At 42.8% G+C, this 13819-nt stretch overlaps 1 protein-coding gene across 4 annotated transcripts in view; it reads left to right on the top strand.

Annotated features, from left to right (window-relative positions):
* LOC115505374 (alpha-1,3-mannosyl-glycoprotein 4-beta-N-acetylglucosaminyltransferase-like protein MGAT4E) overlaps window positions 1–12121 on the top strand; it is a 32480-nt gene extending 20359 nt beyond the window's left edge. For 2 of the 4 annotated variants that reach the window (XM_032591801.1, XM_032591800.1), the window contains exons 3-5: window positions 7840–8645; window positions 9613–9772; window positions 10822–12121. In XM_032591801.1, coding sequence (XP_032447692.1) covers window positions 8391–8645; window positions 9613–9772; window positions 10822–12026 — 1620 coding nt within the window. In that variant the 5' untranslated portion in view covers window positions 7840–8390 and the 3' untranslated portion in view covers window positions 12027–12121. Of the gene's footprint in view, window positions 1–2690; window positions 3537–7839; window positions 8646–9612; window positions 9773–10821 lie in introns of those variants that run through there. The other 2 variants (XM_030302974.2, XM_032591802.1) reach the window with 2 other exon arrangements.
* The last annotated feature ends 1698 nt before the right edge of the window (window positions 12122–13819 follow it).

The raw sequence follows: 13819 nt of genomic DNA, 5'->3' as shown, positions 1-13819 counted from the left end.
GAAGATTATGAAGATTTATATCTATGTTTTCTTCCAAGAGTCTTATAAATTTAGTTCTTTATCTATTTTGAGTCAGTCTTTGTGGAGTAGTAGTCTAACTTCATTCTTTTGCATGTGGATATTCAGTTTCAACACGCTTTGTTGAAAAAAAACTATTCTTTCTCCCATTTTATTATCTTGGCAATTTCTGAACTTTCTTCTATCCCATTGATCTGTGTGTCATTAATGCCACGATCACACTGTCTTAATTACTGTAGCTTTGTAGTTAAATTTTGAAATCAAGAAATGTGAGTCCCCTAACTTTGTCTGATGGTATTTTATGGGTCTTTTCCAGATTGTTTTGGCTATTCTGGGTCCTTTACATTTCCATGTAAATTTTAGGATCAGCTCATCAATTTCTTGAAGAAGAAAAAAAACAGTTGGAATTGTGAAATCACATAGATATAGATATGGGTATACAGTAATAGATATGATATAGATAGATAGATATAGATAGATATAGATATAGATATAGATATAGATATAGATATAGATAGATATGCCCCCAATTCCTGACACAGAGCTCCCAAAACATTTATAATCTCCTGAGTGATAGGAGTATCTTTTGTTCTAATGAGCCAACTCTTGATGGGCTCCTGGATGGGGGCTAGTCACCAGAAAGACCAAGCCATGATTAGAAGCTTGGAACTTTCAGTCTTACACCCTCTCCATCCTCCAGGGAGGGAGGTGGGGCTAGAGATGGAGTTAATAATTGATCATGCCTACATGATGAAGCCTCCATAAAAATCACTAAAGTAAGGGGTTTGGAGTGCTTCCACGTTGGTGAATACATCCACATGCCAGGAGAATGGCACACTCCAACTTTATAAGAACTGAAGCTCCTACCTTTGAGACCCTTCCAGATCATACCTTATGTACCTCTTCATCTGGGTATTCATTTGTATCCTTTATGATATAAGAAACTGGCAAATGTGTTTCCCTGAATTCTGTGAGCCACTCTAGCAAATTACCAAATCCAAAGATGGGATTGTGAGAATCCCCAATTTATAGCCTATTGGTCAGAAATACCAGAGGCCCAAACTTGCAGTTGGCATCTGAAGTGGGAAGCAGTCTTGTGGGACTGAGCCCTTAACCTGTAGGATCTGATATTAACTCCAAGTAGATAGTATCAGAATTGAGTTAAATTGCTTGTTGTGGAAAAACCCATATATCTGGTGTCAGAAGTGAAATGTTGTGAGTAGCCTAGAGGGAGAAACAGAGTTGTTTTATCTTGGAATTTTGATGGGGACTGTATTAAATCTGCCTATCAATTTGGGGAGTATTGTCTTAATAACATGAAATCTTCTGGATTTGTTTTATTATTCATTGATACTTAACATTAATGAGCAGGCACAAACAAATTCAGGTTTCCTAAGACCTATTCTTCTGTCATTGTTAGCCTAATCTTCTCCCAACCTGTTGGGCTGTAGTGTCCAAAGCAATCCCATTGGCTGGAGGTGAAAGCTAGTGTTGCAGTGCTCTGGATGACAGAAAGATAATGTTCACCATGAAGTAGCCACTAACCCACTGGTTGTTTCCTGTACCTCCCTTTTCTGCTTTGTAGTTCAGAAACATTTCTTTGAAAGACAGAGAATCCATAAACGGGAGCAGCCTGTCAAATACGTTACCAATCATTTCATCTTTGTGGGCTGTAATGTGAAAGTCACCAAGTTAAATCCAGGAAAGCTCCAGCAGCTGTTCTTTCATATGCTTTTCTACTAAGTAAATATGTTTTGTTAAGATAGAAGCAGCATAAGCAATTTTATAATTCCTGTATTCAAATTCCTGATAGTATTTGTCCATGGAATTTCCCTGTGACTCCTAGAACTCTTGGTCGGTGATAATGTCCTCTAAATATCCAACCACAGCATCAGTCCTGCAACAGAGCAGATAGATGTGTTTTGCTTCTTCTAAGGAAGACAGTGGTACCCACCAGTCTCCTACCTTGCCCTTGGCCTGAGCCCTTGCTAGGCCCCATAAAGCCCCACCAGCATTGAGGGCATGTTGAAGAGGCTTCCAGGGGTGCCACCCATGAGCCTGCATTGTGGGCCCAGGCCACAGCCATGCCCAGTCTGTACCTACACAGCAGGCCTTGGCCACAGCCTCCTCCTGCTGAGATTACACTCTGCCTGTGGCTCCTTATGCCCATTATTCTTAACATAATATTTTCTTTCTTTTTTTTTTTTAAGTAGTCTATATACCCAGCATGTGGCTCAAGCACATGACCCTGAGATCAAGAGTTGCATGCTGTATAGACTGAGCCAGCCAGGTGCCCCTCAACATCATTCTTTTAAAATGGTCTTTGGCTACAGGGAGAAGAAACAAAAGAATATAAAGGGGATAACATAGATTAAGAAGCCAAGAGAATGGGGAGGCTGAATCAAAAAGAAGAAGAGGGGAAGGAAGAATGGGGATGCTGAATCAAAAAGAAGAAGAGGGGAAGGAAAGAGGGAATCCCATTTTTAAGCAAATGGCTTTATCAAAGCAACACCATCACAAAATAAAAGCTGGTTCTTAATGCAGACCTAGTTCTTTTGGAGAGATATTCTTAAAAGAGGACACTGTAATCCTGGACTTATAAAAGTGATAGTATTCTATTGGCATTAATTTTTCTTAGATAGTGACTAAGTGTATGTTTTATTCAGAGCAGTCCAAAAATGGGGGGGGGTGGGAGCTGGAGGTTGGAAAGACAGACTTAGGACATTAATTCTTAATGATGACAAGGAAGATGACAAGATAAAGTGGAAGGAGATTTTCAGGGAAAGAGACAGCATGTCTGGAATAAGTGGGAATTGAAAATCACCCAAGGAAACTGAAATTGGTAAATTTGTGGAGATAGATTTACTTCTTCCCTAAACTCTCTACGAGATTGCCACACTTGGTAAGTCATGTTGCCCAAAGGACTTTCTTGGGGAGCTTCCGAGTGACTTGACCTCTGTTGCCATATAGCCAGATTCCAATCTGCTCTTCTCATTTTGATTCCAGATGTTCACCAGGTGCTAACCAAAGATTATCTCCTGCCATTGGGATTTTGAGTAATTTTTATTCTTTTTTTTTTCGTAATTGATCCAATGTTTTTCATTAAACATATATTGATTTGAATTTGGAGAAAATATCAATAAAACTATTCCTATTTGGAGAAAAATGTGGCCCAGTCCACAGTCCTGGATCTAGATCAGAATCCCAGGACACTGATGTCAAAACTTCCTCACCATTTCCCTGCAACCCTTACCAAGGAGCTGGTGTTTCGTGTGAAGTTGGAGAGGTAAACAGGTCCCATTCAGAGAGGACAATAGTTGTAGGTGGAGTGTCACCTGAAAGCAGTGACCAACTTTGCCTTGCCTTAGAGGATGCACATTTTGGCCTCATCTAGCTCCCACAAATATTGTATTTTCTTCTTGACTTTGGAGAAAACCTTGAAGTCTCAGGAGCTGTGAAGCTGAGTTCTTCTGCACCACCCCCCCAAAAAAAGCCTCAGAACTACACCTCCAGTAAAGGTGAGGACTTTCACGTGTTGTGGTTGAAACTTTTATATATATGAAAATGTGTGTATGTGTTGTCAAAAGCCTTGAGGGAATGGAAGTCTCAAGTCAGAAAGGGAGATTATCTCCTGGATCTGACTTGATTGCATTAATAACCTTAGATCCATAATAAGTGCCTGTGTTAGTCTGGGTTCTCCAGAGAAACAAAGTCAATAGGAGATGAGAGAGAGGGAGAGAGAGAGAGAGAGAAGAGAGAGAGAGAGAGAAAGAGATTATTATGAGAGATTAGCTCACACAGTTATGGAGCGGAGGTTGAGAATTCAACAACTTGCTGTCTACAAACTGGAGGGTCAGGAAAGCTAGTGGTGTGGTTCCAGTCCAAACTCGAAGGCCCAGGAACCAGAGTAGTTGATGATGTAATCACAGTCTGAGTCCAAAGGCCTGAGAACCAGGCATGTCGATGTCTGAGGGCAGCAAATGGATATCTCAGCTCAGAAAGCAGACCAACATAAGCACTGTGGGAGACTCAGAAGGAGAAGAGACAGAAAAGAGCAGAGAGGATATTTGAAGAAATAACGGCTGAAATCATCTCAAGCTTGATGGCTATAAACATCCAAGAAGTTCGAAACTCCAAGTAAAATGAACTCAAAAAGACTCACACCAAAACACATTATAATCAAACTGTCAAAAGTCAAAACCAGAGAGAGAATCTTGAAAGCAGCAAGAGAGAAGCAAATCACCACATACATGTAATCCTCAATAAAATTATTAACACCTTTCTAATCAGAATCTTTTGGGGGCAAGAAGACAGTGGGCCAACATGTTCAAAGTACTAAAAGGAAAACAATTGTCAATGAAGAATCCATTATCCAGCAAAACTGTCCAAAAAGGAGGGAGGAATTAAGATATTACTAGATAAAAGCCAAAGGAATCTATAACCAGTGGACCTGCTCCACAGGAAATGCTCAAGGAAGCATTGAGCCTGAAATGAAAGAACATGAGACAGTAACTCAAAGCCATATGGAGAAATAAAGATCTCAATAAAGGTAAATATACAGGCAATTATGAAAGGTAGTATTATTGTAACAATGGTTTTTGATTATACTTTTTGTCTTCTATATGACTTAAGAGACTAATATATTTAAAGAAAAACTATTAGTGTAAAAGCTAGTATGACTTTAACTTTGGTTTGTAGCTCTAAATCTTATCTTCTACTAGATAACTAGTAGGTAACTAGAAGTAGCTAACTTCTATTAGAGAGTAGCGCATTTAAAAAGAATTATTAGGGGCGCCTGGGTGGCTCAGTCGGTTAAGCGTCCAACTTTGGCTCAGGTCATGATCTCACAGTTTGTGAGTTCAAGCCCCGCTTCGGGCTCTGTGCTGACAGCTCAGAGCCTGGAGCCTGCTTCACATTCTGTGTCTCCCTCTCTCTCTCTGCCCCTTCCCTGCTCATGCTGTGTCTCTCTCTGTCTCAAAAATAAACATTAAAAAAAATTAAAAAAAAAAAGTATTAGTTCACGGCACACAATGTATAAAGATGTAATTTTGTGACAACAACAACCAAAAGCGGGGAGAGTGGAACTGTAAAGGTGCAGTTTCTGTGTTACTGAAGTTAAACGAGTATAAATTCAAATTAAAGAGTTATAAGTTTAGGGTGTTAAGTATAATCCCCCATGGCAACCACAAAGAAAAGACCTATCAAATATACACAAAATGAAATGAGAAGATAATTAAAACATTTTGCTATTAAAAAAATCCAACTAGGGGCGCCTGGGTGGCGCAGTCGGTTAAGCGTCCGACTTCAGCCAGGTCACGATCTCGCGGTCCGTGAGTTCGAGCCCCACGTCGGGCTCTGGGCTGATGGCTCAGAGCCTGGAGCCTGTTTCCGATTCTGTGTCCCCCTCTCTCTCTGCCCCTCGCCCGTTCATGCTCTGTCTCTCTCTGTCCCAAAAATAAATAAACGTTGAAAAAAAAAAAATTTTTAAAAAAAAAATCCAACTAAACACAAAAGTAGATGGTAATACAGGAAATAAGGGACAAAAATACTATAAAAAACACACAGCAAAATGTCAGAAGTAAGAGTCTCCTTAGGAGTAATTACTTTATTTTTTTTTAATGTTTATTTATTTTTGAGACAGAGAGAGACAGAGCATGAACGGGGGAGGGTCAGAGAGAGGGAGACACAGAATCTGAAACAGGCTCCAGGCTCTGAGCTGGCAGCACAGAGCCCGACGCGGGGCTCGAACCCACAGACCGCGAGATCATGACCTGAGCCGAAGTCGGACGCTTAACCAACTGAGCCACCCAGGCGCCCCAGGAGTAATTACTTTAAATGCAAACTGATTAAACTCTCCAATCCAGAGATTGGCAGAATTGACTTATAAATCGGATCCAACTATGTGCTATCTATGAGAGATTCACTTTAAATCCAAAGAAACTAACAGATTGCAAGTGAAAAGACGGGGAAAAAATTCCATGCGTATAGTAAGCAAAAGAGAAGGGGTAGCTGAACTAATAACAAACAAAATAGACATTAAATCAAAAAAGTTTACAAGGGACAAAGAAGGACATTATAAGTGTTCGTTAATAAGTGTTCAACACAGCAAAGAGATACAACAGTTATGGACATTTACATACCTAATAGCAAGTCTCAAAATATAAGCAGCAAAAACGGATGGAATTAAAGGGAGAAATACAATAATATTTAAACAATTCAGTACCCTACTGACAATGATGAACAGGACAACCAAACATAAAATAAATAAGGAAATAGAGGACTTAAACTGCACAATAAACCAACTAGATTTAGCAGGCATTTCAGAGCACTTTACCCAACAAGAGAATACACATTCTTCTCAAGTGCATATATCTCAGGACATGCCATATGTCAGGCCACAGATTAAGCTTCAATGCATTTTGTAAAAAAAAAAAAAAAAAAAAATAGATATCGTTCAAAGTATGTTCTTTTACCAAAATAGGATAAAGTTAGCAATCAATAATAAAAGGAAAACTGGACATTTCACAAAATTGGGGGAATTAAATAGCACACTTAAAAAAACTTTTTTTTTTTTTTTGAGAGAGAGCACATGTGAGGAGGGAGAAGGGCAAAGAGAGGAGAGAGAGGGGCGCCTGGGTGGCTCAGTCGGTTAAGTGTCCGACCTCGGCTCAGGTCATGATCTCATGGTTCATGAGTTCAAGCCCCACATCTGTCTCTGTGCTGACAGCTCAGAGCCTGGATCCTGCTTCGGATTCTGTGTCTCCTTCTCTCTCTGCCCCTCCCCCGCTCACACTCTGTCTCTGTCTCTCAAAAATAAATAAACACTGAAAAATTTTTTTTTAAAAAAAGAGAGAGAGAAGGAGAGAGAGAATCCCAAGCAGGCTCTGCGCTGTCAGCACAAGGCCAACAAGGGGGTTGATCCCAAGAACCACGAGACCATGACCTGAGCTGAAATCAAGAGTCACATGCTTAACCGACTGAGCTATCCAGGGTCCCCTAAATAACACACTTTTAATCAATGGATCAAAAAAGAAATCACAAAGGAAATTAGAAAATATTTAAATGAATGAAAATTTAAAAAACAATATACCAAAATTTATGGGACACATTGAAAGTGACTCTAAGGGGAAAGTTTATAGCTAAAAATGCTTACACCTCATCACTTCTACTCAACATACTATTGGAAGTTCTAGCAAGAGCACTTAGGCAAGAGAAAGAAATAAAAGACATCCAAAATTGGAAAGGGAGAAGTAAAATTTTCTGTTTGCAGGTGATATTTCTTACAGGTAGAAAATACTAAAGATTCCTCACAAATAAACAAAATCTGTCGGAACTAATAAACTATTTCAGTTAAAAAGCAGAATACAAAGTCAACACACAAAAATCAGTTGCGTTTTGGGGCACCTGGGTGGCTGTCGGCTAAGTGTCTGACTTTGGCTCAGTTCATGATCTCATGGTTCATGAGTTCAAGCCCCGCGTTTGGCCCTGGGCTGAGAGCTCGGAGCCTGGAGCCTGCTTCTGATTCTGTGTCTCCCTCTCTCTCTCTGCCCCTCCCCTGCTCATGCTCTGTCTCTCTCTCTCTGTCTCTCTGAAATGAATAAATGTTAAAAAAAATTTTTTTTAACTTCAGCCTCACCTTATCCAGAAACAGGTGCTCGATGTGAGGCTGGAGTGGTAACCAGCCCCCCATTCAGGGTGGACAATGGTTGTCAAGCAGGGTTTCCTGGGAGGGGTGACTAGTTTCTGCTACCTCAGAAGAGCCACTCTGGGACCCTATCCTGCATGCATAAAAATATTAAAGTTTTTTCTCTTTGATTTCAGAGAAATTCCAGCCCTCATCTTCTGTTAAACAAAAAGACTCTGAAGGACATAGCACTCCAAACATGGTAAAGACTTTCACGTGATTAGAAATTTCCGGTCACTTTTAGTTTCCAACCTACTTACCAGTCCAGGATGGGGGGGAAGATATACCAACAAGAGTTTCCCTCTGAGTTGACCAACATCATAATCTGCCTAACGTAATCCTGGAAATGATCAGGCACAAAAGTAAACAGGGACCTAACAGACAAGACAATAATAAACAGTTATTTATTGATCAATAACATCCAAGTAGAGTCTTTGACTTGAATTCAGAGTTTAGGGAAAAATATGATTAATGCCTAACCCTTGATTTCCTCTTCTTGGCAACGCGTCCGCTGTGGTTGGGTCTCTACTCCAAGAGTGGATAAACAAAAGAAGCTCCTCCAATTTTACCTGGAAACCCAGACAGGAGGTGAAGATGGTAGAAGTGGAAGAGAATCAAACTCCTTGACCTTTGTCTCTCCATAGATGGCTACAAGTAGGAGGGAGGGTTGAAGTGCGTGGAGAAGACTATGGAAATAATTCAGCGGCGGAGGGAAGGGGGAAAGGATGTGGGAGGCTTCCTGGTAGGAGGAGGACATCCTTATGCTTCTGTAAGCTGGAAGCACTTAAGATTCATATCCCGCTCACATTTCTTTGCAGAGCTCCTCCAGGCCCCAGCACCATGCGTCATTGCCTATGGAAATATAGTTGTTGTGTCCTTAATCTTCCTGAGCTTCTTCCTCCAAGAGAATAATGAAGAGCATCTTACATATAACTTAATATTGGTAAGAACCAGAGGCTGAGACTGGACTGTTTGTCAATCCTTCGGTAGGAGGGGATGGGTTTCCAGTTATCCAAACTCTCTAGTTATCATCATAGAAGTTCTAAGAAGAGGGCACTTGAAGAATCAGGAGAGTGTCAGAGAAAAGATAAATATTGAGCCAGCCTTGAAAGATGGAGAAGACTTGAATAAAGGTAAGGAGGAAGAGAGGGCAGTTTAAGTGCAGAGAGAGCAATGCACAGATACTTCTAGAAAACCAGGCTGACTGGCAGGACCTGCATGTGATGAGGACTGCCTGGGTGCTGGCCACTTTCCTCACCAGAGTCTCGCGTGAGAGATGTTATTCGTCCCATTTCTCTTACGAAGCGATTGAGACACAAAGCCCTAAAATAACTTCTCCCACATGTACAACAGCTGCAAGCAGAGAAAACCAAATGCTCAGGTTTTGGAAGTCTACATCTTTCCTTAATGCCTCAAACCATCTAGAGAAAAACATAAGTGATGTGGGGAAATGGTTCAGAAATGTGTGCATTGTCAGAGTGGAGTAAAAGAAAGGGTTTTAGAATTGAGGCACTGTGGATAACTTCGTGAAGGACAGGACCAGGCATTGGTCTTCAGCACCTGCCACAGTCTAAGCCAAGTTAGAGGACTTTTTGCCAGCCTGATAACGGTAGGAGAAATTAGATGTGGGGCAGGGTAGGGCAGGCAAGTCCTTACCCTGCATAAACCTCTGATCTTCCTATAGGCATTCTTACTTCCTATCTGACTCCAGGGCCCACCACTCCTTCTGGAAAGTCCTGAGTGTTCTCATGGCGAGGTGGGGATAACAGTCAGCTGAGTCCTAACACTTGGGCTCCCGGTGACCAGATCCTGGGGCTTGCCCTGCCTGTCCTAAAAGGGGGATCTGCCCCCTTATTTGCCTCCAGGAGTCTAGGGATGAATATCAGGGCTGATGCTCATCTTATCCTCAGCAGGAGGAAAAGAAGAAAATACTGTGGCAGCTCAATCAGGACCAAATGATCTCTGAGAGCAGAAACCATCTAGAGAACTTCAAGGACATGCAGAAAGCCTCCCCTTTACTCCAACAGGCCAAGTACAAATTGCTGGCTGGATCCCCTCCCCAGGAAAAGAGTGAGTATAGGGGAGGGAGTGGTCAGACTAGGAGAAAGTCAGACAAGGTATTCCAACAAGAAAAAGGCAGATTGCGGGGCGGGGGGGGGGGGGCGGGGAAGGGGAGGGGCGCCTGGGTGGCTTAGTCAGTTGCTCTTCCAACTCTTGATTTCGGCTCAGGTCACAATTTCACGGTTCATGGGATTGAGTCCTGCATCAGGCTCTGCACTGACAGTGCAGAGCCTGCTTGGGATGCTCTCTGTCTCTCTGTCTCTCTCTGCCTCTCTCTCTCCCTCTCTCCCTGTCTGTCTGTCTCTCTCTCAAAATAAATAAACTTAAAAAGAAAAAAAGAAAAGAAAAGAAAAAGGAAGGTGGGTAAAAAGGGAACGTAAGCTCGTGTCTGGTGGAAAAGCAGGTTGCTCTGAGGGAGGACCAAGCTCTGAAATGTGCTGTAGATCATAATTCTGAGTGTACTTTCTTCCCACTGGCCACCCCCTTGAATGACTAACAAGTTGAGAAGTCCATAGTGACCCGTTAAGGAGCCACCCCATAGTGAAGCTCATTCATAGCTCCCCAGGGAGGGGAAGACATGATGAGAGAGGACCCGGAGGGAGCTATGGTCAAAAGCACTGAGCAGAGGGAGAAAGGGGAGGGTGAATGTTGACTAGCTGTGCACTAGGGTGCCAGAACCCTTGGGTTTACATGAGTCCCTGGAGATCCTCCAATCGGGGTCTGGTTGATCCAAGGTAGCTGAGAAAACTCTGAGGTCAAGGCCTGACCAACTGGCCAAGCCAGCAAATTTACCTTTGGTACATGGCAGCCTCCCCCATCAGAGAGAAGCTTGTTTTTCATAAAGTTTCCACCGATAGCCTTTTAAAGTTGTGATCAAATAAAACCACTTGGCAACTTCTAACCAGAGAGTATCCTCACCTCTGGACCACACTCTCCCAAGGAAGGGAAATATGAATTTGTCACAGGTGTGGCATTAAGGGGAGGCCTGAGAGGAAGTCCTAGGAACCTTTCCCCCATCTTGAAGAGCTAAAGTCTCCCTTGTCTCCCTCCACCCCTAGAACTGCTGACCATAGGGATTTCCTCGGAGCAACACCCTAATGGGAGCTACCTCTTGGACACCCTGCAGTCCCTGTTCCAAGCTTCCTCAAAACACGAGCTGAATTGTATCGTGGTGCTGGTCCACCTGTCAGATCCCGACCCCGAATGGCTCAGACGAACAGTTGCCAATATTTCAGACCTCTTCAAACCACATATTGAGGCCCAGAAGCTGCTCATGATCCACGGTCATCTCGGTGACTCTCCTCTCCCAGGAGATCGGAATAATGTTAGTCGCACCTCACGCTGCGAAGTGCATTATTCCAGGCAGAAAGTCCATTATGCCCTCCTCATGAACTTTGCTATCAACCTCTCTGAATACTTTCTGATGATGGAAGATTATGTTTACTGCACTTCCAAATTTATTTCTACCATCTATTGGGCATTGTCAGCCTGGAAAGAACTACCTTGGGCGATCCTGGAGTTCTCCAGCCTAAGCCTCTCTGGGAAAGTTTTCCACACCAGTGACCTCTCCCGCCTGGCCTCTCTCTTTCTCCTTTTCCATAAGGATATTCCCATTTACTTGTTTCTCTCTGAATTCCGCCTTCTCTTGGCCCAGAGTGTTCCAATTCGTTTCAGTCCCTCAGTCTTCTTCCACATAGGCAAGTATCCTGCGTTTGAGGACACATGCTTTCCTGTGGAGAAGGAGAAGGTGTTTGGTGAACCAGACAACCCCGTTGCCAGCGTCCTCACTGACATGATGGCAGAAATGAATGGTATTCCACAATACGCTTATACTCTGAACGAAGAGTGCTACTCTACTCTCAATCCTCTAAGAGGCAACTACCTGACAGTGATTTTGGAGAAGCCACAAAAAGTCATCCGGATAGAGGTCCTGACAGGTTCTGACAAAAAAGGGCTGTATTGGCTACGGCAGGGGCAAGTGGAGCTGGGCTATGATCCCTTGGAGAATTCCAGAGGCTGCACCCGCTATACCCTTCTAGGTCCACTGGTGGAAGGAAATTTAGACCAGAGGGTATTTTATGAAGAAGATTCTGTGGAGGAGTTGAGTTGTATACGACTGCTTGTGCTAGCCTCTCAAGAGTCTTGGCTCCTGATCAGGCAGATCAAAGTCTGGACTCAGCATGAGGAAGAGGAGAGTTATTACAGTGGGAATTCTGGAAAGGTGGGGTTTGGGAATGGAATCAACATGGCCGACCAGAAATAAAGCCGAAATTGATCAAGGCCTGCTCCTTCAGAGTAGGATGAGCATGTAATTTATTATCCAAACTGGGACACTTTTGAGAATGAAAGGAAACACTATTAAAAATTACACTAGAAGGGCGGGGGGGTGGGGGGGAGTTGGTACCCGAGTGGCTCAGTTGGTTAAGTGTCAAACTTCGGTTCAGGTCATGATCTCATGGTTCAGTTCATGAGTTTGACCCTGTGCCAGGCTCTCTGCTGTCAGCACGGCGCCCACTTCGGACCCTCTGTCCTCCTCTCTCTCTCTCTCTGCCCCGCACCCTCCCTCTCTCTCAAAAATAAAAATAGACATTAAAAAAAATTACACTAGAGGGGTGCCTGGGTGGCTCAGTCAGTTGAGCATCTAACTTTTTTTTTTTTTAGTTTTTTTCCCCATCTTTTCACTTGCAATCTGTCTCTACCCTCACTGTATATGTACCTTCTTCCCAGCCTCCCTGAATTCCATTGTTCTCTGACCCTCTCTACAACAGTGGTCCTCCACCTGGAGGGATTTGGCCTCACCACCCCCCCAAGGGGGGACATTTGGCAATGTCTGGAGATATTTCCGGCTGTCACAACGGGGGACGCAACTGACATCTCGTACAAAGAGGCCAAGGATGCTGCTAAACAAACCGCAACAGACAGAACAGCCCCGACCACACAGACATATCCCACCCAAAATGTCAATAGCGCCGATGTTGAGAAACCAGCTTTTCAATGAATCAGCAGCAGCATACATGACAGGATGTCACAACTTTTAAATAGTTTTTCAAAATTTTTGGACGAAATTGTCCAAATCACGTAAGGAGAAAATAGAATTATCACATAGCAGAAGGAGCAAACAAAAAATGTTTTAGCCACGAAAGGCAAAACCACTAGTTCAGTAAGTAAGTCACGACATGCATAAAATCTATCTAGAAAAATGTCTATAAAAAACAAAATTTATGAGTGTGAAGTTTTAAGGAATTTCTGCTAGGATTTCTTGTAACTTTTTACGATTCTTTACATTTGAACTGCGTGTCTTTTGTTAAATATCAGGTTTTACTTGGGATTTGTAATAGAAAGATGATCTGAATCCTCAAAGGGAGGATATCCATTCTTTATAAATCTATGAATTTCTCAAACCCTCTCCAGTCAGGATTTTGTGCCTACACCCAACAAAAGGTGCTCTTTGTCAAGATTGCTAATGACCTCCTCGTTGCAAATTTTGAAATTTGTCAGCATATAAAGCCACGAGGTTTCCAAGGACGGAGCCCTGGATCATTTCAACACGAAAACGTGGAGTCGATGAAGGGGAGGCACCAAGGGTCAGTGGGAAAGGGTCGCTATAGAGGTAGGAGGGAAACCAAGCTAGTGCAACGTGACATAACTACTTTCAACTCTCTTAAGTGTTCTTTGGGTGTTTGTTTGAGTCCATATGACCATATACTTACACTACCATTTTTTGATTAGTTTTGTATACAATTCCTTGCCATAACAGCCAAGGGATTAGCCCTTTTATGCTACTCCACAAATAGGCCCTTCTCCTTCCCCCATTCTTCCAACAGAGTTTTCTTGATGATCACATTCTCATGCTTTTGTCAAGTATTCACTGCTGAACAAGTCGGTGGCAGGCAATTGTCCAGGGCATTTCTACACAACTCTGGCTCTCTTTTCAAGGATGTTTGTACAGCAAACAGGCTTAGAACCTAGAGCTAGTGTCTTCTACCACCGCAGAGGGCAGATTTGTTTTAAAAGACAGTAACTCTCTCTCGCTCTCTCTCGCTCTCTCTCGCTCTC

Source organism: Lynx canadensis, chromosome F1 (genome assembly GCF_007474595.2).
Source record: "Lynx canadensis isolate LIC74 chromosome F1, mLynCan4.pri.v2, whole genome shotgun sequence".
Taxonomy (NCBI): domain Eukaryota; kingdom Metazoa; phylum Chordata; class Mammalia; order Carnivora; family Felidae; genus Lynx; species Lynx canadensis.
The sequence above is the reverse complement of the archived record's forward strand: the minus strand, read 5'-3'. Positions and strand labels throughout refer to the sequence as shown.